Source organism: Ascidiella aspersa, chromosome 3, assembly GCF_963924565.1.
Source record: "Ascidiella aspersa chromosome 3, kaAscAspe10.2, whole genome shotgun sequence".
Taxonomy (NCBI): domain Eukaryota; kingdom Metazoa; phylum Chordata; class Ascidiacea; order Phlebobranchia; family Ascidiidae; genus Ascidiella; species Ascidiella aspersa.
The window spans coordinates 27633482-27660376 of NC_139449.1; the positions used below are offsets into that span (position 1 = coordinate 27633482).

The following is a 26895-nucleotide window of genomic DNA, read 5'->3' on the forward strand; positions in this document are numbered from 1 at the left end:
AAAATATAAACAAAACTTAGATGCTAAAGGAAACAAGTCAGTTGAAAATAACAAAACATTAGGTTTTGCAATATCTTATGTAAAATCTTCTCATCTATAAGATTGGTATAGATATTTAAGTTTATGATATAGCTTAACTTGTAAAAAACAACTAAAAGTACTGCTTTTAAAGATAACCAAAAACAGGTAAACAAAAAGTCACAATATTTCAACAGCATTAAAACCACTCAGGAAAATTGGAAACCTTTTACCATCACTTAAAGACCCAGTTAAACCGGAAAAACACGAAGGGCTGATTATAAAATTCCCTGTGGAAGTTGTTCAGAAACATACATTGGGGAAACTAAACATTCCTTTCATACCAGGAAACTTGAACATTTGGGCAACATTTACAAATTGACCTAGGGGACGTCTTGGTTGTGTTATTATATCAGTTTGCAAATAATTAGACAACGCCATATTTTGAAAGTAAAGTGTAAGTACTGATTTGCTATTTGTTTACCATAAATAAATAAATGTGACATTGTGAATTCTCACAATAATAAAAAAACTGAAACTGAAGGATTATTTTTTTATAGTACACCATTTAACAGTACACAAGGCTAGTCAACCTACAAATCTTGCCATGCCCTGATTTTGCATTATGTGGCAGTGTGCATCAGGTTGCCTAAATCTCATACATAGTTGCACTCCAAGTCACGGCGCTGGTCTAGAATCCTACCACAACAAAACACCATTTGGGTTAGGGTACAGGTTAGCGTTTGGGTTAGGGTCGGTCAGGTAGTATTATTAAATAAAGAATATAATAATACTTGACCCACCCACACCCAAACGCTAACCCGCATCCTAACTCAAATTTTGTGCGTTGATTTTAGAACTGTGGTAGGATTCTAGACCAGCGCCCAAGTCACAACCCTACCAGTGCATTTCTTGAAAAACTGCTGTGAACATATTAAGCCGTGCTAACTTGAGTCAGAAAACGTGCAAAAGTCACGCTTAGCTTAGTAATATTTTATTTACAACCACCTAAAAGCATATTTTAGAGAGAACATTGTTATAGTCGCGCAAATAAGGCATTAACTTTTATACAGCTGTACAATCTTAGGCCAAACAACCCCTACCGCTCCATGCTAAACTTTCCAAACGGCAGGTGAACACCAGAGATTTTGTTTTGCAACATAAATTAATAAACTGAACATCTTCATTTCAGAAAACGGTTGAGTAGCGATATGATCACAAACCTATGGCATGCACAAAACATTGATTGCACCCTGGAAAACATGGACATAAAATGCGGGCTGGCCGTGGCATGTTATTTCACACAATCACATAGCTATAGCTCTTTTAATGTTGCACGTACAAACAATTACTGACCCAGAAAATGAGAAGCAATGTGTCATAATTAGTAATAAAACCATTTTACATAAATATATATAAATTTTTAACGTTGAAAACTACTTATTTGATTTGAAAACAGTTCATGCATTCTACAAATTGTGCTTGCTCAACCGTATGAAGTTATTTTTTAAGAGTCAACCAAAGAGACTTAAACAAATCTCTTTGAGTCAACCAAAGAGAGAGTCAACCGACCAAAAAGGCATCCACCGATTTCTATCGTATTATCATGCGTCATAAGATTAAATATTTGCTTTATTCTTATATTAAAATTCCCAATTAAAATATGAATAGATAAAATAAAAGAATTAATTGTCATATATTTTTTGAATGTTTAAAGTTAAGTTATTGGCGACACGCGGCTTTCTTTTTTTATAACCTTTTCTTTTTTTGCAACCATGGAAACGGGGAAAACCCAATCTGCAATTCTTCTGGTTAAAATTTGTTTAAATTTGAGTTTTGTATTGTCTGACAGTCCTGACATAATCTGGAGTCTGTTTTTTAGGTGAAACAGATTTTTTAGTAGTAAATAGTTTCAAAGAGCTAGCACCATGGAAATTCCAGGCGCAGGCCATCCACAATGGGAAGAAGACTATTTTGACGATGAAGAAGAATATGGTAAATATAATATATATATGGTTAAATGTATTTCAAAATCTTAACAGATTTGACAGCAGTTCCATAAAGAATAAAATGGCTCAACATTCCATTAACTATATATTGCTTGTATCTTCACACTAAGTGTACACACTCTAAACTTCAAACTACCAATAAAAGCAACTTTATAAATTAACATCTTGTTTTATTTTATGATTTACCGGTAGGCCTACTAATAGAACAAAGCAACAAATAATAGAATAATGTAATAAAAATAAATCTAACTAACATATTTTAAAGGAGTTTTTTCTGATGTGTACAAACATTAGTTTTTTGTGCTTTTTTATTTTAATAAAAGGACTTTTTAAGCAACATAAATGCTAATGCTTAATTCCATCTATCTACTATTTTTAATTATTTGTTTAGATCACCAATATGATGATTATGATGATTTGTTTAGCAATGAAACAGAATCGGTAGCATCCAGGGAGCCGGATGATAATGAAATTGGTTTGCCATTTTTTTTCCTGTCTTTTACTTTCATCTGCCTATTATCTAAAATGGTGATTCCTAAACTGTCATGTATGGCACACTGGTGTGACATAAAAGATTCAAAGTGTGCCATAAAGTTTTATATTTTTTGAAAATAATTCATATTACAAATAAAAATAAATATGAATCATAAATAGACATGCATCCAAGCATATTAGACTTAAATGCACAATATTTATTAAAAAAGGGATAATTTTAGGTTGTCTAACCATTTTTTTGCAAGGATAAAAGCCAATGGTGAAAATAATGGCCCAAATAGACGTTAAAAGCGACATGCTTTATTTTCAAACGTTTCGGCAATTTCTAATGCCATCATCAGTGATATCACCATTAAACTTATGAAGAGATCCGTATACAAATTATGGTACTTATGTTTTGTGAAAGTGTGCAGCAAAATGATTCGTTATAGGTGTACTATAAGCTAAAAACAGTTTAGGAACCCCTGATCTAAAAATTTAAGTATTCTTTGTAACTTTATTTTGCCAGGAAACATGGACACGTGGTAGGCAGGAAATCGTTTTCAGCTGAAAACTTAATTTGGCATTATAAATCAAGTAGACCTGGTAAACCTGCTGTCTTAGGTCCAAAAAATGTGAAACTGAAAAAAGTGCTTAATGTTTTTTTAAACTCTTTTCTTTCTAAAAAATCATCTTAAATAGTTTACTAGATTTTAAGCCTTCTTTAAATACTTTACTAATATTATAATTAGGCCTTCATGGACCCCTAAAACTAGTTCACATAGCCCCAAGAGGTATATAGACCCCAGTTTAAAAAACACTGCCATAGGGTTTTAATAAAGCTGTGTCTTAGTTTATTTATTGTTGACATATCCTTGTTCAGGTATGTACCTCAAAACAGACCCAGGTTTACAGCGCGAGGTTGCTCAATTGATAATGCTGAGAAGACACCTGGACTCACTCCAAGCAACTTTGCAGGAAAAAGAATTTGGAGTTGTCAAGGCTAGGTAGTATGAACTGTTGTTTGTTACAACTATTGTTTTAGGCATTGTATTCCTTGTCGGCATTTTATACATTTATACATCCTTACATATATGTTTCTATTTTCTGTTATCATAGAGAAGAGCTAGATGCCTGTAGAGTCAGAATGAAAGCATTAAACGAGGAACTTCAAACAACAGAAGCAAGCATGATTATTTCCAAGGTTCTGTTTCAATATATTATTTTTAATTTCCAAAACACGCTTAAGATGTGTTTGGGTTTAAATAAAAGAATAATCGTTTGGCATAGGCCTCTTAAAATGTAACTGTAAAGAATAAAAGTAGTTTAGAAATTTTATACAAAAATATCCACTAACTGAACATTAAACAGTAATTCATTAATTCAGGAACAAGAAAATATGGCCACCTACCATCGTCTTGTCTCGAAAAAGGAAAAGTTAACAACCGAAATTGATTCTGATAAGATTTTGGAAGTTGATATTCAGAATCACCTCCAGGAAGCTGAGTATGTACAGATTTGTCTTCCTATTTGTTTTAACTGGTTGTAATTGTAAATTACATATGACATAGGAAAAGCTGAAGCAACATTAAAAATCACAGGAGTTCCTCATGGGCTTGATATCCTTGAGCATTCCTTGGGCTTTTTACATTGTCCTGCCTTTGGCTACTGATGATCATTTTGCTAGACCTTTTAAGTCAATTTTTAATCCAAGTTCTTTTAAATGTTTTGGAGCAGTGGTGTCTTGCAGTCTGGGTCACACTCCAGTCTGATGATCGCTAGAGTTTAAACTAAACGTCCTAAACAACCTATTTATTTTCTATTTTAATTGCCTTTCAATTGTTAATTCAATGACGAACGTTGGAGCTTTTCAAGATACCCTTCGGTTGTCAGGATGGCCACTGGCCTTGTTGCGTTTTAATCGTTTTCCGTAAAGTTTGGGTAGATGGCGGTCCGGAGGTAGGAAGAAAAATTGCTAACGTAATTCCTATAAACCTAACTTTTATTTCTCGTTAAATGATCACATAGTGTGTTTGGGCCGTGGCCGAACCAACAGGCCAGCGATCCTAATTGAAAATTCTATCGATGTGTGAACAATGATTTGCGGAAATGCCCCTAAAAACCACAGCATGAACAACTAATACAAACAGCGTATCTACGGCCAAGCAGACCAGATATAGGTGAAAATAAGTATAACCCGCTGGCGAGGGTGCTTTGTATCTATAGCCCTTACTCCGAGCAAACAAGGCTAAAGATACAACCCGCGCTGAACTGCTGAACAAATGTGTGCTAAATAGCTATCGATAGAGCAGTGTTCGTGGATCCCAACTGCCGTCATTTCGTCTCTACAGTACAAACTTTTTTTTTTGGTTTGTCCTCCAATTACCGACCTAAATATGTATTGTTAAAACTCTAACGCCTCCATTGATGTATTTTGTGTTTTAGACTGGCGCTGTCGCATATAGAAATCGAGCAGCGTCACTACGCGCACCTTGCTGAAAAGGTGGTTGAGAAGGAGGAGAAGGTGACGCAGCACAAGGAAAAGATGGCGCGCTACCGACTCAACAAGGAGCAGCAGGCCGAGCGCACTGCCAAGAACCGATCTTACAGAGCGCAACAGTAAGTCGCCACTTTCGTTCCGCGTGTTTAGGACTTTCAATCGGATAGGATCTGACACCCCTTGAAGTGTTTTCGCCTGCGCTAACAACCAACAAAAGATGTTGTATACGAAATAATATTTTTATGGAGATTGAATGTTTTCTGATAAGGCTTTATCCCAATCCATTTAATTTTAAGACCGAACTTTTTTTAATTCCTATGTTTAGTTAAGTTGACTTTATTTTTTTATTTAATATGGGAATCCATCAAATCGGTCGGCAGAAATTTTTCTACTATGTTTAACGGTGTTTGTGCCAAACTAGTCCGTGTAAGATATAACGCGTATGCTCACAAAAATAATACCTCACTTCGCCTTTACATCGTGTAGCTAAGCTTCTCTATTTCTGTTTCTACACACGCCCCGGAAACGGCTATTCCAGACAATAATATTGCAAAAATTTATATATCTTGAAGAGAAGCGCAGCGTAAGATAGAAAAGCAGCAACAGAGGCAACAGCAAATCATCGACTCTGCAATACTCAACCACGAACGTGCCAAGAAGTTTCTAAAGGTAGTTTTAATATTGATATCTCCTGTTTTTTTTCTCAAGGCACGCGCCAACTTAATATGGTTTAAACGCACTGTACCACTTAAAATGCGAGTATTTTCACAGTTGCAATAAATCGGCTTCTGATCGCCGCAAACGTAAAATAGGTTAAAAGTACGTAAACTACAAATATTAGTAAGTGTGCAACTTTCGATAGGCAAATGTAACGCTTAATGCCGAAATTAAACTGGCAAAGGAAACTAAAAATTGTAACAGTTTTACTGTTTAAAATCGTTTTGCGTAAAAAATAATTAATAAACTTTCATGTCGGACAACTATATGACATGATTCTGTTCTTGTTTGATATGTACGTTTACTCGACGGGTACAGAGCTGCCGACAATGGACATCGACTACATTTTGCTAAAACTCTATTACAAACCTATTTTTAGCAAAGCTTGTCAAAAGCTCGGCAACAGGAATCTAGGGAAAGCAAATCTCACAACGAATACGCCAAGCGTCGAATGGAGTCCATAGTCGGGCTGAAGAACAGCATTGCGTCCAACCGAGAGAACCTTAAAGCGTTGCAGGTGTGTGATAAACAAAAACTTTACAAAACACTGTAACCATACCCTGTGTTCCGACTGAATACAAAATGAGTTCCTTTTTGTTGTGAACTTTTGTGAAACACGATAACTACCTGAAAATATCCTCCTTATTAACTGAAACCCTATTTTATGTGTTTATTTAAACAACTCGGATGTAATTTTCATCTGTGTTTACCTCTTATCTGATTTGCGATTATTTGCGTTTATGATATTTTAAAATGCCCAGTACTTGTTGGTCAAAGCAATGCAGAAGACGACATGCTTGTTAATGCTAATAAATGGTGATTTGATTTAAACCATTCTTCAACTTTACGGAAGGTTAGTATGACAGGAAATATGGATAACTGACATGTATATTTTTTACTATGTAACAAAAATGTCCTTCAAACTACAGCCTATTTAACATATTGTTTTTTTTTTTCTCCCAAGCTTTGGTTATTTTGTTTCAAAAACGTAGCATTCATAATCTAATCTTGTCAGTCACGATTTAAATGTGGATTTAAGTCGTATTTTTTTGAACCGAGTTTACCTTTGCACACGTTAAACTGTGTCTTTGGTGCGAAACTGTTCTTTTGTACTACAATAAACGGTTGTTTTACCAGGCGCGCGACGGCGCTTTTGCCAAAGAGCAAACCAAAGCCGAGAATCAGGAGCGACACCAAGTGTTAAATGAAGGGGGGAATCCCGAACAGGTGCTGCTGCGACGAAAGAAGCTGAGTCAATTCGAAAAGGAAAAACAGTACGTTTTTATTTATTGGTAATTATTTGGTCTATAAAATCTACACCTTCAAACATATTTTTTGTCTCTTCATTTACAGTTCGGTTTTTGATATGTAGGCAAAGGCTGCAAATTTTCGCTGTTAAAAATATGGTTTGAATAGGTTTTTTCATTAAAAAATGTTTATTTTGCAGGAATTTCGAAGCGAAGCAGAAAATCAACAAATCCCGAATCGTGGCGTCCATTTTGAACGAGGAGAGAAGCATAAGTCGAAGGAAAAAGCAACAGGTTAAAAAGCAATTCTTTAAATAATTTTCTTGGAAAAAAAAATTGACAATATTATTTCTGCAGATGTTTTTTTTCTAAAAATTGAAGTTTGTGTAATCAAAAAACTAAAAATAAATAAATGAAATTAGAGTAGACATATATATTTAATAAACAAATTATGAAAACCATATAGTTTTTGTATTCTGTTGGGCCTTTTGGCTTGAAAATAAGTTTCCATGTGTGGAGCAAAGTACGACAACCGTACGAGGACAAAACTTGCCGGTAGACAAATCACTTTCGCCACTGACTCTCGATTTGTTACATGCAGCCGCAATTGTGGACGGACAAGCGTCGCGACGAGGCTAAGCAAGTCGCCCCCCTTCCCAAGCCTTCAATTCACACCAAGATCGAGCTGACCGCTGAAGATGAGCCGGTTTTTCTCGAGCAAGTCAAATATTTAAGGCAGACCCCGCGCGAGGTAAGCAGACCGTTTATAGCGGTTTTAAAAGGAAAGTGTTTTGTGTATGGGTGTACTGCATTGTGATCGAAAGGAAAGTTTAACAGTTTTCTCTTATTTTCTTGATTTACCACTTGGGTTTCTGTTAAACAATAGAAGTTATTTAGTAGCCCAACAGTTCGAGATTACTGTAAGACGTAAAAAAGTCATTCTTTGTTAGAAATATTTAAACAACCTGCCGAATTCTAATTGCTTAGCCAGAAAAAGCATTTTGCGATTGACATATAATTAAAGCTCTTAATATTCCCAATCCCCTATATATGTGACAAATTTTGTCTCCGCCTATGGCACATTTCGGTTGTTTCCCACCGATTGCATTCCCATAAATGACTTTTTGTCTATAGGACATCCGACGAGAAGACCTGTCCGACGTGTCTTCCAGCGACATGAGTCTCCTCCACCAGCAGTCCTCCTTCTCAGACACAAGTCATTCCCGCTCCGCTGGAGGAGGGAAGGAAGAGACCCTGGCTCTTCCCGAATTCCAGGGACTCTGGGATCAGCAGCACAAAGTCTACAAGGTACGGGTGATCGATGGTGGATTGTGAACGCTGCGATGCTGCAATAGATAACAACCGCTCTTTTGGTGTAAACGAAGTATAAACCGACTTTGCGATACTGCTTTTTTATATCTCATTTTGGTACTTTTGGACATAGTACGTAGTTCCGTTAAAAACGCATGGCTCTGCGAAAAATTCATGCTGTTTTTAAATCCGAAGTTTACATCGAATTTCTTCTTTAAGCGAGAGAAAATAGTAATTTTAGCAAATGTATATAATTTGTTTTAATATGTAATACTTTCTGTGAATATTTGAAAATAATTTTTTTTCAGCCGCTGTATAAAGTGATCATATATAACGAAGAAGCTATATTGGCACATATACTGTGCGGTTTTTATTTAATTGAAAAAATATACATTAAAAAAAATGTTTGGTCAACCTGAATTGGAAAATTTTCTGATTGACCCCTGAAGAAAAATGACGACGTCCCTCTGCAAAAATCTTAGTGTTCGTGGTTCTGCTTAAGTAGTTTTCGCAAGGTAAAAAAAATTAGACCTTTCGATCAGTGTGTATTGCTTGAAAATTGTTAATTCTGGAAAGGCTTGTTTTTTACAATCTTCTGTCGCATCCCAGGTTCCAAAAGAAGAAGCGCCCGCCAAGCCGGTCGGAGGCACCAAGATGGAACGCGAAATCCTACAGAAGACCCTGGCGAGGCACAAAGACGGAATCATCGTCAAGCAAGTGGCCGCCGGGAGGGAGTTCAAAGGTCAACCCTTCTACAGCAAGCCGGACGTCATCCACTTTAAGGTTGTTGTTTTGTGGCTGAACGCTGGTTAGGTTTATAAGGATATTGCCTTTGGTTAGTTTAAATCGCTCGATTTTTTCAAATCGGTGCTAAGAAGTTGTAGCTGTAAACGCGAACCTACACACTTTTTTAATTACTAGTTTTCAAAACTAAATTTTAATTTCGACAAATTTTGTAATTGTACTAAAACTGCTTTTTGAGTGTTGTGTCCATGTCCTTCGAGCCCCGTCAATTCTGTGTGTGTTAACCGTCATAAACAGTAACTTTTCTGTCATACAAACTTTTGCGGATCAAAAAACTTTCAAATCCGCCGCAATTTACCTGCCATCAATAATCTGCTTTAAGATTAAAGTTTTTTCAAAAAATTAAAATGCTGTAGGACCTCGACGTTGGCAGGAGCTACAAGAAGAAGATCGTCATCACTAACGTGTCCTACAGCATCAACTTCCTCAAGCTCACTGGGCTCTCTGAACATCTCAAGGACTTTATTAAAATCGAGTGAGTCCCAAAAAGTTAATTATAAATTCAAATATGCCGCGTTAACAGAAGTAAATATTAGGCTAAAAGCGCTTTAAATTGGTTGCTGCAGGGTTCTTGTTCGTTCACCCAAACCTATAATCGAAGTATTGCCTCACATACAAATGGATCCAATTATTATTATTTTTTTGAGCGATATTGTATGTAAAATGAAATAGATACGATTTTAAAGCGTTTCGGCGAATTTTATTTGGTAATATTGTGACGTTTGAAATCGGCATTGATATAATTTCGTGTCGCTTTTATCAGGTTCAACCCACCAGGTCAAATGTCGGCTGGAATGTCCTGCGACATGACGGTTACATTCAAACCAATGGTGAGACCTACCAAATCTACATCTTAAAAATAAAATTCTTATTTTGTGTAAATTTATTTTCACTGAAACTTCAAAATTTATTTTTCAGGAATAGGTGTATTATAACAAACTATACAATTGTTATCGTACTTATATTGTAGCCTGCATAATTATTTGTCCATAGAATTGTATCTTATTGCATTGTAACCTATAAAGAAATCTTACTATTTTAGTGTTTGCTATTCTATCGTGGCTGGTTAATATAAGATACACGTTTAAATAAAGATAAACGAAGACCTGATTGGCGAAGTGAGCTTCATGGCGCAAACCGGACCCTTCACCATTCCACTCAAGTGTACCACCAAGAAGTGCGACGTAAGTTGACAGTCGTCATACTTCTTTGACTGTATTTCCCCTTTTTTTAGTTGCAATGATTAACCGAAACATACAGCAAATTGTTTGAAGAACACGTTTTGTCAATTGGTGTCGACTTCTGCACAAGTTAAACACCTTTCTGTGTGTTTAGGGTTTAAAATAAAATCCGTGCATTTTGTGAAGGGCCGAATCGTTGACCTATATTTTAACTTGAAGAACCAAGGTAGCACCTTATTATTTCCAAAACGTACTGGGTTACTGTCTAAAGGTAACGAACTGCTGCTTTAAAGGAATTTACAAATCGACGTTTTTTTGGTTGTTCAGCTCTCAGTGGACGTGACGTCGATCGACTTCGGCTCGCAAGTTGTGGGCGAGACGATCCGACGATCGGTGACGTTGGTCAACAAGGGAGCGCTCGGCACGCGGTTCGACTTCATGAAGATTCCCGACAAGCCAGCCACCACCTACACACTGGAAACCTCGCTCGGTCGTCTGGTAAGCCCAGCTCTCATATCACTGTTGCGGCTCGGCCAGGTAACTGGTACCCCGATGCTGGGTGCCGATAAAACCGTATCCTATTGTATGGAAACTTTTTGATTTGTTTGATTTTGAACATAATGCTTCAGGCACAAGAGCTTATTTAGCTAAAAAAGGCACGAAAGTTAGCATAATCACTGCACATTTCAAGTAAACCAAACTGCTAGAAATAAATAAAAAAAATTCAAACGTTTCTACAATGCTTCCACCTTCTATTTGTGCTTTTATGTTTTTGTGACTTTTGTGATATCATCTCTCATATCACTATTAGAGTTGATTCTCGACTCAGTCAGGTAACTGGTATCCTGTTGTTGGGTGATACCGTATGGTAAGCTATTGGAAACGTTACTTTCATCGATTCGTAGGCGATAGTATAGTTGGAAAAGATTCTATTTTTCTCATTGAGGTCTTCGAGAAGCAGCATTCGAAAAATTCCTATTTTTCTACGAGGGTATTTGTAGTTGTTTTCCAGTTAATTGGTTCGGTTGCTTGATGAATGAAGGCACAATTAACGGGGAAATACTTAGCGAAATAACATTCGCATCGTTTTATATAAAGTTGCTAGAATGAAACAGTTCGGTAGAGAGGTAAAACTCGTCCCAAAATCAAGTGCTTCGCAAGATTATCGCCTAAAAAAAATGCATTAGGTTATACAGCGTTTGTTTCACATAATTAGCTGTTAAATGGTTCACTCGCGCAGCAACGTATCGTCTCAGCAACCTGAAATTATATTTTCCTTTCTTTTTATTCTGTTTAATGCTCGCGTGCAGGTTTTTAAGTCCAAATCGAACATGTATGACAGACAATGATTGCTTAGTGTGAATACCACGTCGGTTCCCAACCAAGCTTTTTCTTAACTCACTCAATTTAAATAAATGTAATTTGTTCCTGACGTCTACAGACAACGGCAGAAACACCGATGATCACGAATGATTATTCCGGAGCTCCAGAGACCGGCGCCAAATCGAAGCGACCTCTCATCAGTGAAGGTATCTCCATTGTTTCATACAGGGAAATTTAGCCTTTGTACTCTTCGAAGGCATGTATGTCATTTGGGCGCATAGCATATGCTTATTGATAGAACATCTTTATATGTGATATTTGGTGTATTTTAGGCGTATAGCAACCTCGGGGATCCAGTGCAATTAGGCGATATGTATAGTTAATGTAATGAATCTGTTAATACTAGTATTCATTTTATCAATATTTTACCTCGTTTGATTTTCAACAAACTTTATTATTTGAGAGCGTTAAAATACACGCTTATATATATCAAAAGTTTTTGCCTCCCTGACCTGATTGCGTTATGATTAACACTCCTATGGACAATCGCGTTTTGGTTAGCTATTTTCCAAAGCTTACCGTTTGTTGTGGAAGAATTCCCCACGGTCGAGGCAAACCGACATTGGTTTCAGTGGTATTTTTGGTAATTAAGCGTGTTTTGCGTGCAGGGGTTCCACGGACCGCCGACCAGTCTTTCAAAATGACAGATTACCCAGAAACGACGGACGAAGATTTCGGAGATCGAACAGAATACGTACAGCAGCGTAAGAGGGTTTATATTTAATAAGCTGCCCCTAAGTAATGTTGTTATGGAGGTTCTAATGGTAACTAAGTTGCCTTGATATAAGGTTTACCACATTTGTATTATGCCGGCTTTTAAATTGTAGGACAATATATGTTGCCACGTTTTCATAATCTATTTATGGGCAATAAAATTGAAGCAAATTTAAATCGATGTTACACCTGATTAACAGATTTAGAATTAAACAAATATGGCCAGCAATAAAGTCTAAGTTACGCTTATTACGATAATGATATTTTATCATATAATTGTATATATATATTTTTCCTTTATAACGATAATTCTAGTTTCTAACCAAAATCTATTTTCGAGGCAGATTTCGAAAGAGGTGAGGGAGATGAGATCACGTTCGCGACTCCAGTCACCGATTACGCACCAGTGCCTGACGAACTCAAAGTCGGGGAGGTAGCGCTTTTTGTAATTTTATGAAAAATGTCGAAAATACTGTAAGTCAGTTTAAAAAAAAACGTTTGTCGCATAGAACCTTAAATTATCAATGGGGTTAAACTTTTCCGTATTACACCTTTTTATTTTTACTACCATTTTGCCTTCTATGAGTCGTACGGAGTGTGCCAATCAGTTTAAAAGGGTTTCTGCGTTTCATAGAAAAATGACTTGTATACTACATTTAAAGTTCGTTATATGCGTTTTTTTAAAGCGACCTATGGCCTACGGCTATTCCTAAGGAAATTTGTGGGCAAAGCTTAACGGTCCTTGACTTCATAACGTAACGCTGTATTTGTGACGTAACAGGTGATGAGCGGAGAGATCGAGCCGTTCTCTTCCGTTCGGCTCGACATCGTGTTTGCCCCCTGCATTCCCGGTGACATTCAGGCGACCTTCAGAATCAACTTTACCGACCCGGAATCGGAACCGGTAAATTATTTTCCAAGTTAAAAAAATACATTCGTTTTACGACTAGAAACAGCAATTACTGTAATAGTTTATTTGGAAAAGCATCAATTCAGTGATTTTATTTTCTTGGACTTTTAGGGCCTTAACTTCTTGTAAATGTTATAAAACCTCTTGTACTTTCTCAAGTTTAAAGTGTAATCCATTGAACGCTATAAATCTTTTCTGATTGTTCAAAATTGTTTAATCGATTCAAGACTCACACATAATAGAGATCGCAATGTTTTATTTTTGATTTCAGCTCGAAGTCAAGACATCCGCGGTTGCTATTCACGTTCCAGTCTGGCTCGAAAGACAGGTATTTAATAATACTTTTTTTCTGACTTTCTATTTGTTTTACTCAGCGCCATAAAAAAAGGTGGACAAAGGACCTAAATAGTTAGATGTTAATGTTTTATCAGTGATGAAATAACCCGAAACTGTCCGGAATGGCATTCCTGTAAAATAAATATTTCCGCTGGACCCGATAAACGAAGTTTTTTTACGTTATAACCTCCTGAAATGTATTTAGAATAAGATTCCAACTGCATTTTTGCTACAAATTCATTCGTTTCACTAAGAAATTAATTCTATTTCACCCCTGACTTTCATGTTGTTGTATTGCTGGCCGTAGTTTTGACTACTTAGCTGGACTACTTGTGAACACATTATCTCTGTCACCGAAGGGTTGCGGCTTGTCATAGTTATATTTTCGTTTTAATTTCTTCACCTGATCTAGAAATTATTTTTACATCCATAACTGGATCGTGTTGCAAAATTAAATACAACCTATTTTGTTTTAAAAACAATGCGTTAAATATGATAAACCCGTATTTAAACTGATAGGTGAAGTATGTTTCGCAGTGCTTACCGTTGCGATGCGTATATTTGTTGGAATGATTTTGTTAAATGTCCCATTTGTGTTTTTTTTTTAACTATATTTTCTTAGTTTCGAACCAAGTCGCTAATCAATAAGTTGTAACATTTTCAGAATATCGACCTCAAAATCTGCATGTACGATCGCTTGTACCAGGACCAAATTATAGTGCACAACAGGTGAGAGCCTACGAAAGTGTTTGTGGTTGACAATTAGAAAGGCTTCATATTACCGCGTGCTTTGTACTGGTCAAAATTTCTCACTTCATAGTTAAGTTTCATAAAATTATTAAATTACCTTTTTCGGTGTAATTACGCACAGGCTAAGAACCACTGCTCTAAGCACTTTGTAAATACAACAATTTTTTTAGTTTATGACCATCGTCTGTTATACAGGGCAAGCACAGCGTTGCGTCTTAACTTCGAGGTGCCAAGAGAGCTCCGTAATCACTTGGAACTTCTGCCCAAAACAGGCTACATCCAGGCCAAGTCCACCTTCACCGCCCAACTAAAATTCCTTCCGAGGTTTGTCATATAGTTAAAAAGTGAACTTTTGCGATCATTTGCTTTTAACTGTGTTTTTATGTCCTTATTTTAATTGTTGCTATTTGGGAGTTTTTTTACTTGTAGGATACCAGTACCCCTCAGAGGTGTCAGATTAATGTAAGGGTGCTAAGCGAATCTTAGCCTAATATTTTTAGCATTTTTATTGCATTATTTAGGATGTACATTTTTCTCTTTTTGGGATGTTGTCTTTCTGTACTTTTGAACTAGATTATTATTTTTAGATAGCGTATATAAACAATTCAAGCTTTGGATTTTAATGACTACGTAATACTAATATAAATATGCACCAAATCGTATTTTACAGAGTAAGGTTTAATCGCAAATGTCCAATTCGAATCAAAGATCCTTTAGACCGCTAAAATGGAAATCGAATTAGTTTTGTTTGTAAACAGCTCATTTACTTTGGAACACAATACACGTTTTTTAGTAATTTCAAGAAAAATATTAAAGCCATAATATTTGAAAAAATCGACATTTCGCAGTTACCATACGTTTCAGCAATACCTCGTGCCATCATCAGTGTAAAAATCCAAGCTCATTTACTTTCTATAGGCACAACTTAGCGGAAGATTCCTGCGGACTTTTCGACGTGGACACGGGTGTGCTCGAGTGCCCTCTGGTGATTACAGTGGCCGACCAGACGCGGCCGGTCGAGTTTGTGGTCAACGCGGTGGTGACCTCGTCTGACCTCGAGTTTGACCGCACCGAGCTGGACTTCGGTCACTGCGGCATCTACGAGTCGGTGGTTTCGACTGTGCGACTGACCAACCACTCCATACTACCGCAGCTATTCGGCTTTGTCAAGATACCGGAGGTACAGGACGCGTTTTGAGTGGAAAAGAAGGGAACGATACGCGTTCTTTTTGTATTCCTGCCACTGCGTTTCTTTGTATGTATAATATTTATTATACACACTTTGTAGTTTAACTGATTCTGTATATTCTTGATCCAATGTACGTTTTTTACAGTTGGGTGTTTTTATTCTTCATTCAACCAAGTCAAGTTTATTTTGTATAATACCTTTAAATGTAGATCACTTATTATACAAAAAGTTTGCGGTTTGTTTAGGTAAACATTTGGTCAAAAACGAGTACGTATGTTGGCAAATATTCGTTCAAACCACTAATATACATTTTTTCGTTATGGTCAATAGGTGATTTCTAAGCTATTTTTCGTGTTCTTTAATGGTAAAAAATATCGCATAAGTAGAGTGTGATACGCACCACTTGCCTTATCAAATTATGATTTAAACTATAGAAACGTAAGCCAGCTTACATCCAAACATATTTTGTTCAGTTTCCATCCAGTTATAAAAATCGAACCAGTCCGTTTTGAAATTCCCGTTTTTCATATACAGACCTTAACTAAATGTCATGTATATCAGAGTTGGGTCAATTGTAATTTGTAATTGTAATTGATGTAATTAAATATAGTTTTTAATGTAATTGTAATGTATTTGAGGCATTTTCATTTTGTGTTATTCCAATTGTAATTTTGCTAAAATTTTGGCTCAATATATAGATATTAAGAAAAATGAATTTTCAATGCCGAAAATTGTAATTGATGTAATTAATTACAGTTTTTAATGTAATTTTAATTGTAATGTATTTGAAACATTTAACGGAGCAATTGTAACTGAACTGAATTGATGTAATTGATTCAACTCTGGTGTAAATAGGTAAAAAAATGGATCGTCAAATAACAAAAACATGGTTGTTCAACACAGATGTATGCTAATAATAACACAAACACATGAACTTGCCGTGTATGTTAACTTCCTCCTTTTTACTTCTCAGTTCGTCGACGTGCAACCCAACGACGGTTTCGGCACAATTCTGCCGCTGGAAACCATCGAACTCGACGTGATCGTCAAGGCCAAGCGAGCGCGCACCTACGACTTTAACCTGCTCTGTCGCTCCGGCATCAACCGGGACTTCCCCATCCACTGCAAGGCGGTCGGCGTCCATCCGCCCCTCGACCTCAGCCACCAGGTGGGGCGCTTTGCTTGCTGAATAAGTTATCAGTACAGCAAAATGTTAGGTCAATAAGCTTAACAAAAACTTAAGACTTTTAGACACTCCAACAGGTTTTATTTGCAGCTTTTTTTAATCCGTATTCCAATTTTTAATGTTAAAAATGTTATCTGTCTGCCACTACTGTGTCCTATACCTTGCATGCTGTTCTAGCACGGAAATTTTATCGGTACGTATAAAAAAGTAAATAACCGGTATAGTAAGTTTTCCTAACTATTAAGCAAGCATCACTTTGCGGTTCATTGGGATTAGACTTAAAAATTATACTTTTTAAATAGCTTATTGATTTGAAAACGGTTAAGAAAAAAACGTTTCCCTAAGTTGAAAATCTTATTTTGACGTCAACAGGTTGTTAATTTCGCTGCCACCGCTCTTGATGACGTATCGACCGCCCTGATTCACGTCATAAACGCTCACACGAGCGCCAATGAGTTCACACACCCTGTGCCAAGAATCGGTGAGTGCGCGGATATGCAACGTTATTCGTGTTTTGAAGTAGCGATTTTAAAAAATGTTGCTGAGTTAAATTTAATCAGACTGTTATTGATATGAATTTGATTACAATGAGTCTTTTATATGTAATGATGCATTGTATTTTTTGCACCAAAATTAATTCGGTATTAATTAAAATAATAATCTATCAGTCACCTTGTAGACTTCAATTGTTCAAAAAGAAGGTTTCCAACTATATACCTAATAAAAGTATATATTAAGTATTTACATGTTATTTTAACTTGTTTGTCGCATTCAACGCAAAACGAGTAGTGCGTGATTCCCTTTCCCAGGACAAAATTTCGACTCAAAAAGTCATCCAAACCATGTAAAACACACACAACGAAGCGCTTTTTGTCTATAGGCAAGGGTGACGTCGTTCCGGTGGCTCCGACCTCGTTTGAATTCGTGGTTCCCGATGACTCCCCGATTTCTGTGACGCCGTGTGTGGGCACTGTGGAACCGGGTGGGGTGAGTATGTGAGACGCAATTTAGCGGATTTTATTGGCATTTGCCAATTTTGTTATTATTAATATCAATCATTTCAGATTGGAATCGCCTTTTACTATCTTTTTCATGTATTTTTGTTAAATACAACTCAAATTTATGCGTTATAGGAAACAATAAATTAGTGCACTTTAACCTAGACACGATAGAAATAAATTGTTGTACAAAGTTGTTTTTTAAATGTTTTTATTTGTTAAATTTTTTGACAAGTCAAAAAGATTGATTTTGTCTTCTGCAAAATAAGAGGTTTTTTATCACTTGTTCGTGCCAAAAATCAGTTCTTTAAAAATTTAAATCAAAACAACAAAACTAAATGCCGATATTGTTTCATTTTACACACAAATCGCGTCATCAGAAATGTCACGTGACACTCGAGTTCGCCCCGAAGCTGAACGACAATGACGTCAGGAAGGAGGCGGTGAACGTGATAAGGGAGCAGCGGGAGGAGAAAGAGAGGGGTGAGGAGGAGAGGGGGAAACGAGAGGAGGTCGAACTCGCTGCTAAGCATCAGGAGGAAGAAAAAGCGGTGCGTAGTTGACGAGAAATTATGTTAAGTGTTAAAATTCCTTTGGAGCATAATGACCCCCATTAAAACCGTCCAGTCTGGCTCAATAGAAAAATTAAACAAAAATCTGGAACGCAGCAATATACAGGTTTTCCTAGTCTATTCAAACCAAAAATACAAGCCAGATGAAATACGTTAATTTAATTTAATTTCTGGCTTCAATAATTTTATTAGAATTGAAACTAACTCCAAAAGACACTTCACTAAGATGTAAGACATTAAATTCATAATTTGTAATAAGCCGTAATAAGAATATCAAAGCCCATACAGAAGTAGATATCATTTTGAGTTTCTATTTTCAAAATCTGTTAAAAAGGAAATAAAGAATTATTCGAAACGTTTAAAATGTTACCTACTTTTGTATGGGCATTAAAAATTACTTTTTATTTTACCCGAAATAGCTTCCGTAACGTGTAACAACAGACAGATATAAAACAAAATTTTGTCACGCCTGTTTCATTATGACGTCATGTTTAATTCGCTGCGATATTTGGTTGGAAATTATCAGTTTATGGTCGGTGTTTATAACTAATTTTATTTATCAACAAAAATTGATTTACGGGGGGGTTGGGGCTGGCATGCCATTAAAGAAGCTTTGCTTTTCACGTGTTTCTGAAATATTTCTGTTAGTTTTTCTGTTCAACGATAGTGACTCTCCTGTTGCAGCCCAAAGGCAAAAAGACTCCAAAGACGCCCGCGAAACCCAAGACCGGCGACTCGATGTCCAAATCGGCGAAAAGCTCGGCCAAGTCGTCCGATAGACTCGAGCAACCGCTGCCCACCCCGGATATGATTGACGAAAAGTGCGCCAAGATTTTTCGCGTTAACTTTCTTGTATTGCTTGTATACTGAGCTAATTCTAAACAAAAACATTTTGGTAAACAGTTCGCAACATCATCATCCGATACAGTTAATTTAGTTTCGAAAGATTGAATTACTGTTTCATTAGAGCATGAATGGAAAAGTTTACTATCGGTTTCAATACATGAGTTACCTTTAGCGATCTACTGTTTCATTGAAACTCACCAGCAAACAAGTTAAAAATTTGGATAATCTTTTAAGAGGAATTAATATCTGATAAGTCTTATTTACTTCAGGCTTTACTGTTTTAATTCAATGTTAGCGTTTTTTGTTTGTTTCGCGCAGTTCATCAGCGTACAAAGCTGCTCGCGCGTCGCTAAGCCGAAGTTATCCGGGTAACTTCCGGTCATTCACCGTACCCTGCTTCGTTGCGACTGGAAGATGCTCAGACAGCGTGGAACCATCTTCGCTTCAATATAAGTAAGCGTTGTTTAATGGTTTGTTTGTGCCGAGCAAAGGCCCTTTTCGGTGTTTAGTTCTTGAGTTAAGTTGACATGTTCTATTTTGATTAAAAGGTAGCGATTTGGCAAACTGCATTTGTTTGCTAATACCTATAGTAAAGGTTTATGAACATATGTGATTCTATAAATATTATCTTTATTGATGCTTGAACAGATGGATTTTTGGACGAATAAAATAGGCATAAATAGGATGTTCGATAATGTCGGATCAGAGCCGAAACCCGATGTTGAGTAACAGTATCGGTACTGGTCCGATACTCGAGTGACATCAGTAGCTCTGTTTTGCGATCAAACGTATTCCTCTTTTCAGAAGTGATTTTCTTACGAAATACTACATTAAAATGTTAAATCACTATATAGAAGAAATTATAGGCTTCCTAACGAAACACAATTTTTGGCCAAACAACCCGAAAATATTTGCTATTTTTTTCAATTTAATGAAATTTAAGCATATAATGACGTCATTTCGTTTTGGACCGTATCACAGAACTTTTAACTCAAATTATCGCCTAACGTTATCGGAATAAAATACCATACTTGTTTGCATTTCACACAAAATTATTGCACTTGCGAAGCTGAACCAAGGAACATCTTGGCAGTCTTAATCGGGAATTTTTCCAACGGCAAAACATTAGGTTGTGAGTTTTCCCGCAAAAACAATCCCGGTTCATAATGGTCCTAAAATCGTTTGTTGCAGCGAGGCCAACACACTGTACTTGGAGGTCCACTGTCCCACCATTAAGCCACCGGTGGTGATCATTTCAAACCACGGCGACACCCTTACCGACTTCGGGCAGGTTTCCATCGGTCAGAACACGATCAAGCCAATCAGCATCCAGAACATATCGGACCACTCAGTAGAGGTCAGTGGCTAGCATAACCCCAGGTCATCTGTACATTTCGTCCAACGCCTAGTTTATTGATATTCGGCCGACTTCCAATATTTCTGCCTCAAATCGTATTTCGCCACGCTTAACGTTAAAGTTACGGCATTTCATTATTGTTTTGTTCATCGTAGATTTTTCTATACATTTTACTAGTCAAGTGATTAATCTGACACAATTGTTGGTCCATTTGTAAACTTATTGGTAAAGGTTTTTTTCGGTTGAATTATTGTTGTCTGTTTTACACTATAACAACCTTTTCGAATAAGAAATTTTCGTTTAAAAAAAATATATATAAACTAAATGTATGTTACGAGCTCGAGGGAACCTCTATATAGACAATTTTGGTTCCAAGAGTAAAATAAATGGATTTAATTTCAAATTTCGACGCGGAGAATGACACTTTAAGGCCGAGCACGAGTTCTACTCAAGTTGTCTGTTTTGCATCCCGCAATTTTGCCACAGGTTACGGCGACATTCCTTTATATGCAACATACTAGCATGTAAATCAAAATCTTCCTCTCGTAATTGTAATTCTTTACCAACGTTTCGGCAACCTATGCAAGTTCGCCTTCGTCAGGGTGAATGACACCGAGCTTGCATATAGGTTGCCCAAACGTTGGTGAGGAATTGTAATTACCAGAGGAGCTGACTTTTGATTTTTATTACTGTGCCTGGTAGAAACAGTTTATATACTAGCATGTGCTTACCATAAGTGAAATTCAGATACGGTACGAACAGTATTTTGTCCTTTCCAGCTCACGCTATCGGTGCTGGACACCAACGGCCCCTTCCAGGTGTTGAACGCTCTAAGGATGCTGAAACCCGACGAAACCCACACATTGCTCATCTCCTTCACGCCAACCGCTGGCAAAGTGGTCAGTAAAAGTCAAATATTTTTATTTTAACGTTAGTTAGCGCAGTTTTATCTCCTTTTTGCGTCGCTTTATTTTGCGTGATTTTGTTACATTTCCTGATGAAGGCATCCTGGATATAGGTAGCCGAAACGTCGGTACCGTGAGAACTTCTTTTCACTTCTTTTAAGCCTGTTTTGCCAGTGACTTGAATAAGTAAACAGTTTTGGTGTTTTTTTTTTTGGTTTCGCGTCCGGCTAAAGCCAATAGCGGTTTTTAAACTCTTTACCATGCTGGATACCGTTTTATTACAGGACGGTGCAAACAGCAAAATCGATACGTTTTATAAACGAAATTATGAAAAACCGACACAATTTAGTTATTTTAACCAAATTTAAAATAAAATTGTTCAAAACAAAATGTAGGCACTCACTCTACACAAAAGAGCAGACCCTATAAATTATTTTCTTAAACTTCATGCGATATATTTCCTACCGATATTTGAGATATTTACCCTATTTGTTTGTTTTAGCTACATCCCTTATAATCCAATTAATCGAATCGCTTTAACAGTTCTACGAGGTGCTCAAGATCATCAGCCCCTCTTCCGTCCTGGACGTCTGTCTGACCGGCAAGGGAGTTACCCCTGTTATACACCTGCTGCCCGAAGGTGGAGCCCTAGATGTCGGTCACGTGCTTAAAGGCGAATCATCGCAAACAACGTTTACAGTGAGATTTAAGTTGTTTATTTAGCAGTTGGGGTTCTTAAATTGGGCCGGTGGATTACCTATGGTGGTTTCAGGGGGTCCCTAATCAAACCTTACTGGGTAATTTCCAAAATGAAATATATTTTTTAAAGAAAAGAGTTTAACTGAAACCCTTTGGCGCCTTCCCTTTAACTGTATTTAGACTACATTACAGTTCCACATTTGTTTGACCGAAAACAACAGGTTTTTATTAAAGTCATTTCCAAAGACTTTCTGCCGTCCACGCAAACCAACATTTTTTAGGGTCTGCGTTAAACAACTTTAAGAACCCCTGTGTTTCAGGGACGTACTGCTTGGTCTATTCGTTTGTCTGTAGGATAGCCGAAGCTTATTTTTTCAACGTAACCTGTTACCGATCGCACAAATTACCCTTCTTTATGTTATTTTGCAGCCAAAAGTGTTGACAAGCTATGCATATACCGTACTTTATCGAAAATTAAATTTAAAATTATTCTATGCAGTTTGACAGGTAGACCTCGTTAAGGCAAGGCTCATTTACGTATTTCACTTAACTACTAAACAGTCTTTTTTATGTAAATTTAGCTCGAGAACCGATCATCGCTGGCGGTGAGCTACAGTATCAGAATGGACAGCTCGAGTCTCCTTAAACACGAAAACCAGCAGCAGCTGCCCGAATTCTTAAGGAAAGACGGTCACCCCGCCAAAGCCCTCGTCGGTAGGTTGATGTTTTCGACGCCAAAAACAAACAAATATGGGTCATAAGGCTGTCGGGATATCTGCTCCCTATATACTTCTTAATCATAGAGCTTCCGAAACTGGTGATATACGACGCTATGTTATACCTAAACGCGACACTGTATTTTAATCAGTAAAATTATTATTTATAGGTTTTCGCAGGATGTTCTTTTTTTAATAAAACACTAAAATATATATTTATGTGTTTTCGCAGGATGTTTTTTTTTTCATAAAAACAACACGAAAACATTTTACTTTCCTAAAAAAGAAATACATTTGAACGTTTTACTGTACAATTACAGGAAACGGCTTTTTCATATGTCTATTTTCTCAACCCTTTTATTCTCACAGGCCCGCAAAACCACAACGGTTCGTGCGTTTTTGACTGTGTTCCTTGCGAGGGAGAAATCAAAACGAGTGAGACTCACGAGATAGAGGTGACGTTTAATCCGGACCACGCCAGTCGGCATTTCTCCGACGGTGCAAGAGTCGTCCTTTTCAACACGGTAAGTATTTAGTCATAGAACTTGAAAAAATATGTTTGGTAGCTAAAATATATAATTCGTCGGCGTATTTATGGTGACGCCATTTGATGTACTAAAATTAGCGTAATGCAATTTCACACTTGTTTTGTTTCCTGAAGGTGCTCTTATAAAACATAGCAATTGTTTAACTTCAACTGCAAGATTGTTATCGGCAGAGTATCGGCCTACGTTTTCACCACAAAAACTTGGTTTACTAGTGTTTTAAACACATATGCAACAAAGGCCAATAATAACGTATAAAAGTTTCCGTGGAAGAGTAATACTGTAGGACAGGGGGTGCACAACCTGCGGCCATTGGTTATAAGTTTTGCGGCACATGTTTAGGAAAATACAAGTGTTTTGCCGTGCGTTGATACAAACTTACAGTAGGTCCATCTAATGCGGAAACTTATAAAACTATATTTTTCGCCAAACTCTATGTAAATACCATTTTTTTTCACGCTTCGCGCGAACTTCCGTCTTTCTTTATTGTGTTTCAGTCCCTTTTAAGCAAATCCGTTAATTTTTGTTTATTATAGTGTGTTGAGCCGCTTTACAAACATAATCTAAGTCAATTTTTTTTTAAATAAAAACATAAATGCCGGTGTTTTTAACATCATGCGATTATTTTTATGTGCCCAAACCCATTTCGTCTGAATTGAAAGTTTCGCCAAATTTAAACCCAATAAACGCATTTTTTGCGATTAGACTGCTTTTCACTTCCATATTTTCGCACGAGTGATTTATATTTATTCGTATACATCTGTCAGCCAACACTTTTCTTATTACATCTTACTACAACCTCCAACAATTATGCTCCAAACTTTGGGACTTGATTTATTATTTATTCGTATACATCTGCCAGCCAACACTGCTCAGTGCCCCAGTTTTGTTTTTGTGTAGGAGGAAGCGCACGTGATCCACCTCACGGGAAAGGCTCACGATCACATGATGTACATTGAGGGAAACGATCCGCTCGATGTCGCAGTGGAGTCACTCGCCCATACCGGCCTAATCCCGGAAGAAGGAGGTGGTAAAAAAAATGTGTAGAATTTGTTAAAAAGAACTGTCGCTTTACCTTGCACTGTTTTATCACAATCTTGCCGATATAGTGAAACTTTTTTGGTATAAAAGATGTTATAAACCAGTGATTCTCAATGGTTTTGATCTACTCCCCACTTTTTTTATTTTAAAGCTGTAGGATCCACTAGAACTACTAAATATGGCAGGAATATGTGTTTGCTATGTCATTACAAAAACTTTTATGGCCCAGCAAAATTTTGTCAGGCCTCGTTGGCGGGGTCTACTTTGAGAACCACTGTTAAACAAAGCATGATTAAATTTCGAAATGACTGAATTGCCATAGTTTGTGTTTTTCAAATCATTTGACCCATGTCTCATTGCAGACGTGATGGGCCCGGCTCAGAATATTCTCCTCTCATTCACCAGCCACGTGTCGGATGAGGGATTCACTCAGGCCGAGCGTTCGCTCACCATCGGATGCGTGAAAAGCAACGCCTTCGCCGGTCGCAAGGTGAGTCCGCCGTTTAGCTGATTTATTATGTTCTTTCGACTTTACTGTGTAACACGTGTTGGCGCATTTTAACAAAATATTATTAGGCCGCTTCGTGTCGCTTTCGAACGTTTAACCGTTTGTAATTTTTTTTTTATTGAAGGCCAAACAAAAAAATTGTGTAGTGAGCGTTTGACTATAAGACGCCGTGCTAAACTGGCTTAATTGTCGCAATAGCTGTTTATTATTCAATAATAATAACAATAAAATAGTTATAACACTAAACTAAAAAAATTGAAACGCAGCTTAAACTGAACAAATAACGTAAGTCTTATATTATTTTAAAATGCCCAGTTCTAACTACCAAACAATTTAAAATACCTAAAAACTGTCAGGAATATTCATGCCATCAAATATGAATAAATTATATGGTTGTTTTCGTCTATATTTCGGTGTAACAATAACCTTCAATCAAAATAAGAATGGCAAAAAAATTCGTACCTCGCCCAGCCTGTGCAACGCATTTTTGTAATACGCGCTACGTTGCTTGTCGGCAGAACGGCGAATGGATAATCGACAACGTGCAGTCAGCCCAGGCCAAGGGTTTTGTGGCCGACCAGCCAAAAGGGTCGGTGGACGTGGACGGCCAGAAGGATATCGTTTTCACTTGGACTCCTCCGGAAACGCACGACGTGAGTTGTCAAACGGCGCGGTTCTTTGGCCATATTTTACGGCAATGTCTGTTTGCGCGCCATATCTTCCATTCAATAAGATTGCCGGCAGAGTAAACATTAGAGGTAGATTTGGAACAAGTTGGTTGCGGCAGATGTTCAATCGGGTTTTTATTTTATTATCTATTTGTCATTGAAACCTACACCATTTATAAATGTGTGCCTATAACTGTGATCTAATCCAAGTCACACTGACCAATTATAATAATGGCACAAATGCTACACAACACCGGAAGCCTTTGTAATGGCGAAATAAGATCAGTTGATCACTAAAGAATTGCGTTGTGCAATTCCAGGTTAAAAAATGTAGCTTGCGGTCAGATTCGAACCCATAACCGCGGTAATCCCGGGATCGTTGCTCTACTAACTTCGAAACCTCACCAGTTTGAATCTTATCGCAAGCTAGGTTTAAGCTGTGGTGTAACATTGCAGCGTTGCTGATTTAAAGAACCAAACACAAAGATGTTCGGCTATTGCAGTGGCTTTAAAAAAAACAGTCTGTCAAAAATGCTTATTAGTCATTACTTGTTCACATGCTTAAAAATTTGTTGTGCCCACTTTTGCACCAAAAAATCTTAATCCCATTTTTGTGACAAAGTTAAGTCTGCTCTCTTGCTGAAAAGTGCCTACCCTCGGCCTGTTGATTAATCAATTAAAAAAATATTTGTTTGTTTTTTGTAACTTGCCTTGCTTGCATTTGTTACTCCACAGCCAAACTTCCCCGTCAACACGTCGCTTCTTCTAACGTTGAAGGGTGACGTCACGATGACGTACAACGTCATGCTCTCCGGCCTCGTTTCTTTCAAGTAGTTTTTGTGCTGTTGCAGAAACAAATATTTTCGAACACGTTTTATTTCAAATAAAATATATTTTGCTACTACAGCTGACTTGTTGATTTGATGCTTTCTTGTCTTTTTACTGGAAGAAACCGTTAATATGCAGTAATTATTGTGGTTGTTCAGTTGACTTTCCCAAACTTTATACGACGCTTTCCATAAAACTATGTTTAAGAAAGAACAATATGCTACGTTAAATAGATTCGATTCTTTGCCGATTCGTGCAGTAGGGAACCAAACAAAAACAATTTTAAGTAGTATTTTGGAGGTTGCATTTAAACTTAGAAATACAACGTCCAATAACGTCATGGTGGTGTTGTCATTTTCCAAAAAAATAATTAGGTTTCGTTTTAAAACACGCCAATTCCAACGAGCTTTATAGGTTTGCAAATGCCCAACTGTTCTCATTTTTGCATATTGCATTTTTTGCCTATTATGTTAACAAATTTTT

At 37.0% G+C, this 26895-nt stretch overlaps 1 protein-coding gene across 1 annotated transcript; it reads left to right on the forward strand.

The window, feature by feature from the left end:
• Positions 1-1883: 1883 nt before the first annotated feature.
• Positions 1884-26488, forward strand: LOC146161294 (cilia- and flagella-associated protein 74-like). The gene is made up of 40 exons (XM_083383705.1): positions 1884-2013; positions 2419-2502; positions 3385-3508; positions 3621-3705; positions 3889-4007; positions 4947-5120; positions 5574-5670; positions 6098-6235; positions 6856-6992; positions 7166-7259; positions 7567-7716; positions 8100-8273; positions 8886-9059; positions 9437-9555; positions 9844-9910; positions 10175-10264; positions 10589-10759; positions 11703-11790; positions 12253-12348; positions 12703-12791; positions 13140-13262; positions 13540-13596; positions 14269-14333; positions 14550-14678; positions 15273-15534; positions 16517-16711; positions 17102-17210; positions 17610-17716; positions 18108-18278; positions 18984-19120; positions 19464-19598; positions 20337-20502; positions 21282-21401; positions 21951-22106; positions 22688-22820; positions 23192-23346; positions 24268-24397; positions 24771-24898; positions 25435-25569; positions 26320-26488. Exons 1-40 carry the CDS (start codon positions 1947-1949, stop codon positions 26416-26418), a joined length of 5049 nt encoding a protein of 1682 aa, XP_083239831.1. The 5' UTR covers positions 1884-1946; the 3' UTR covers positions 26419-26488.
• Positions 26489-26895: the final 407 nt, after the last annotated feature.

Bases quoted from the DNA above. Each gene is read 5' to 3' on its own strand.
- LOC146161294 (XM_083383705.1), top strand. From the start codon at position 1,947: ATGGAAATTCCAGGCGCAGGCCATCCACAATGGGAAGAAGACTATTTT. The intron at 6,993-7,165 runs GTACGTTTTTAT...TTTATTTTGCAG, and splicing joins CAATTCGAAAAGGAAAAACA to GAATTTCGAAGCGAAGCAGA. The intron at 17,717-18,107 runs GTGAGTATGTGA...TCGCGTCATCAG, and splicing joins GCACTGTGGAACCGGGTGGG to AAATGTCACGTGACACTCGA.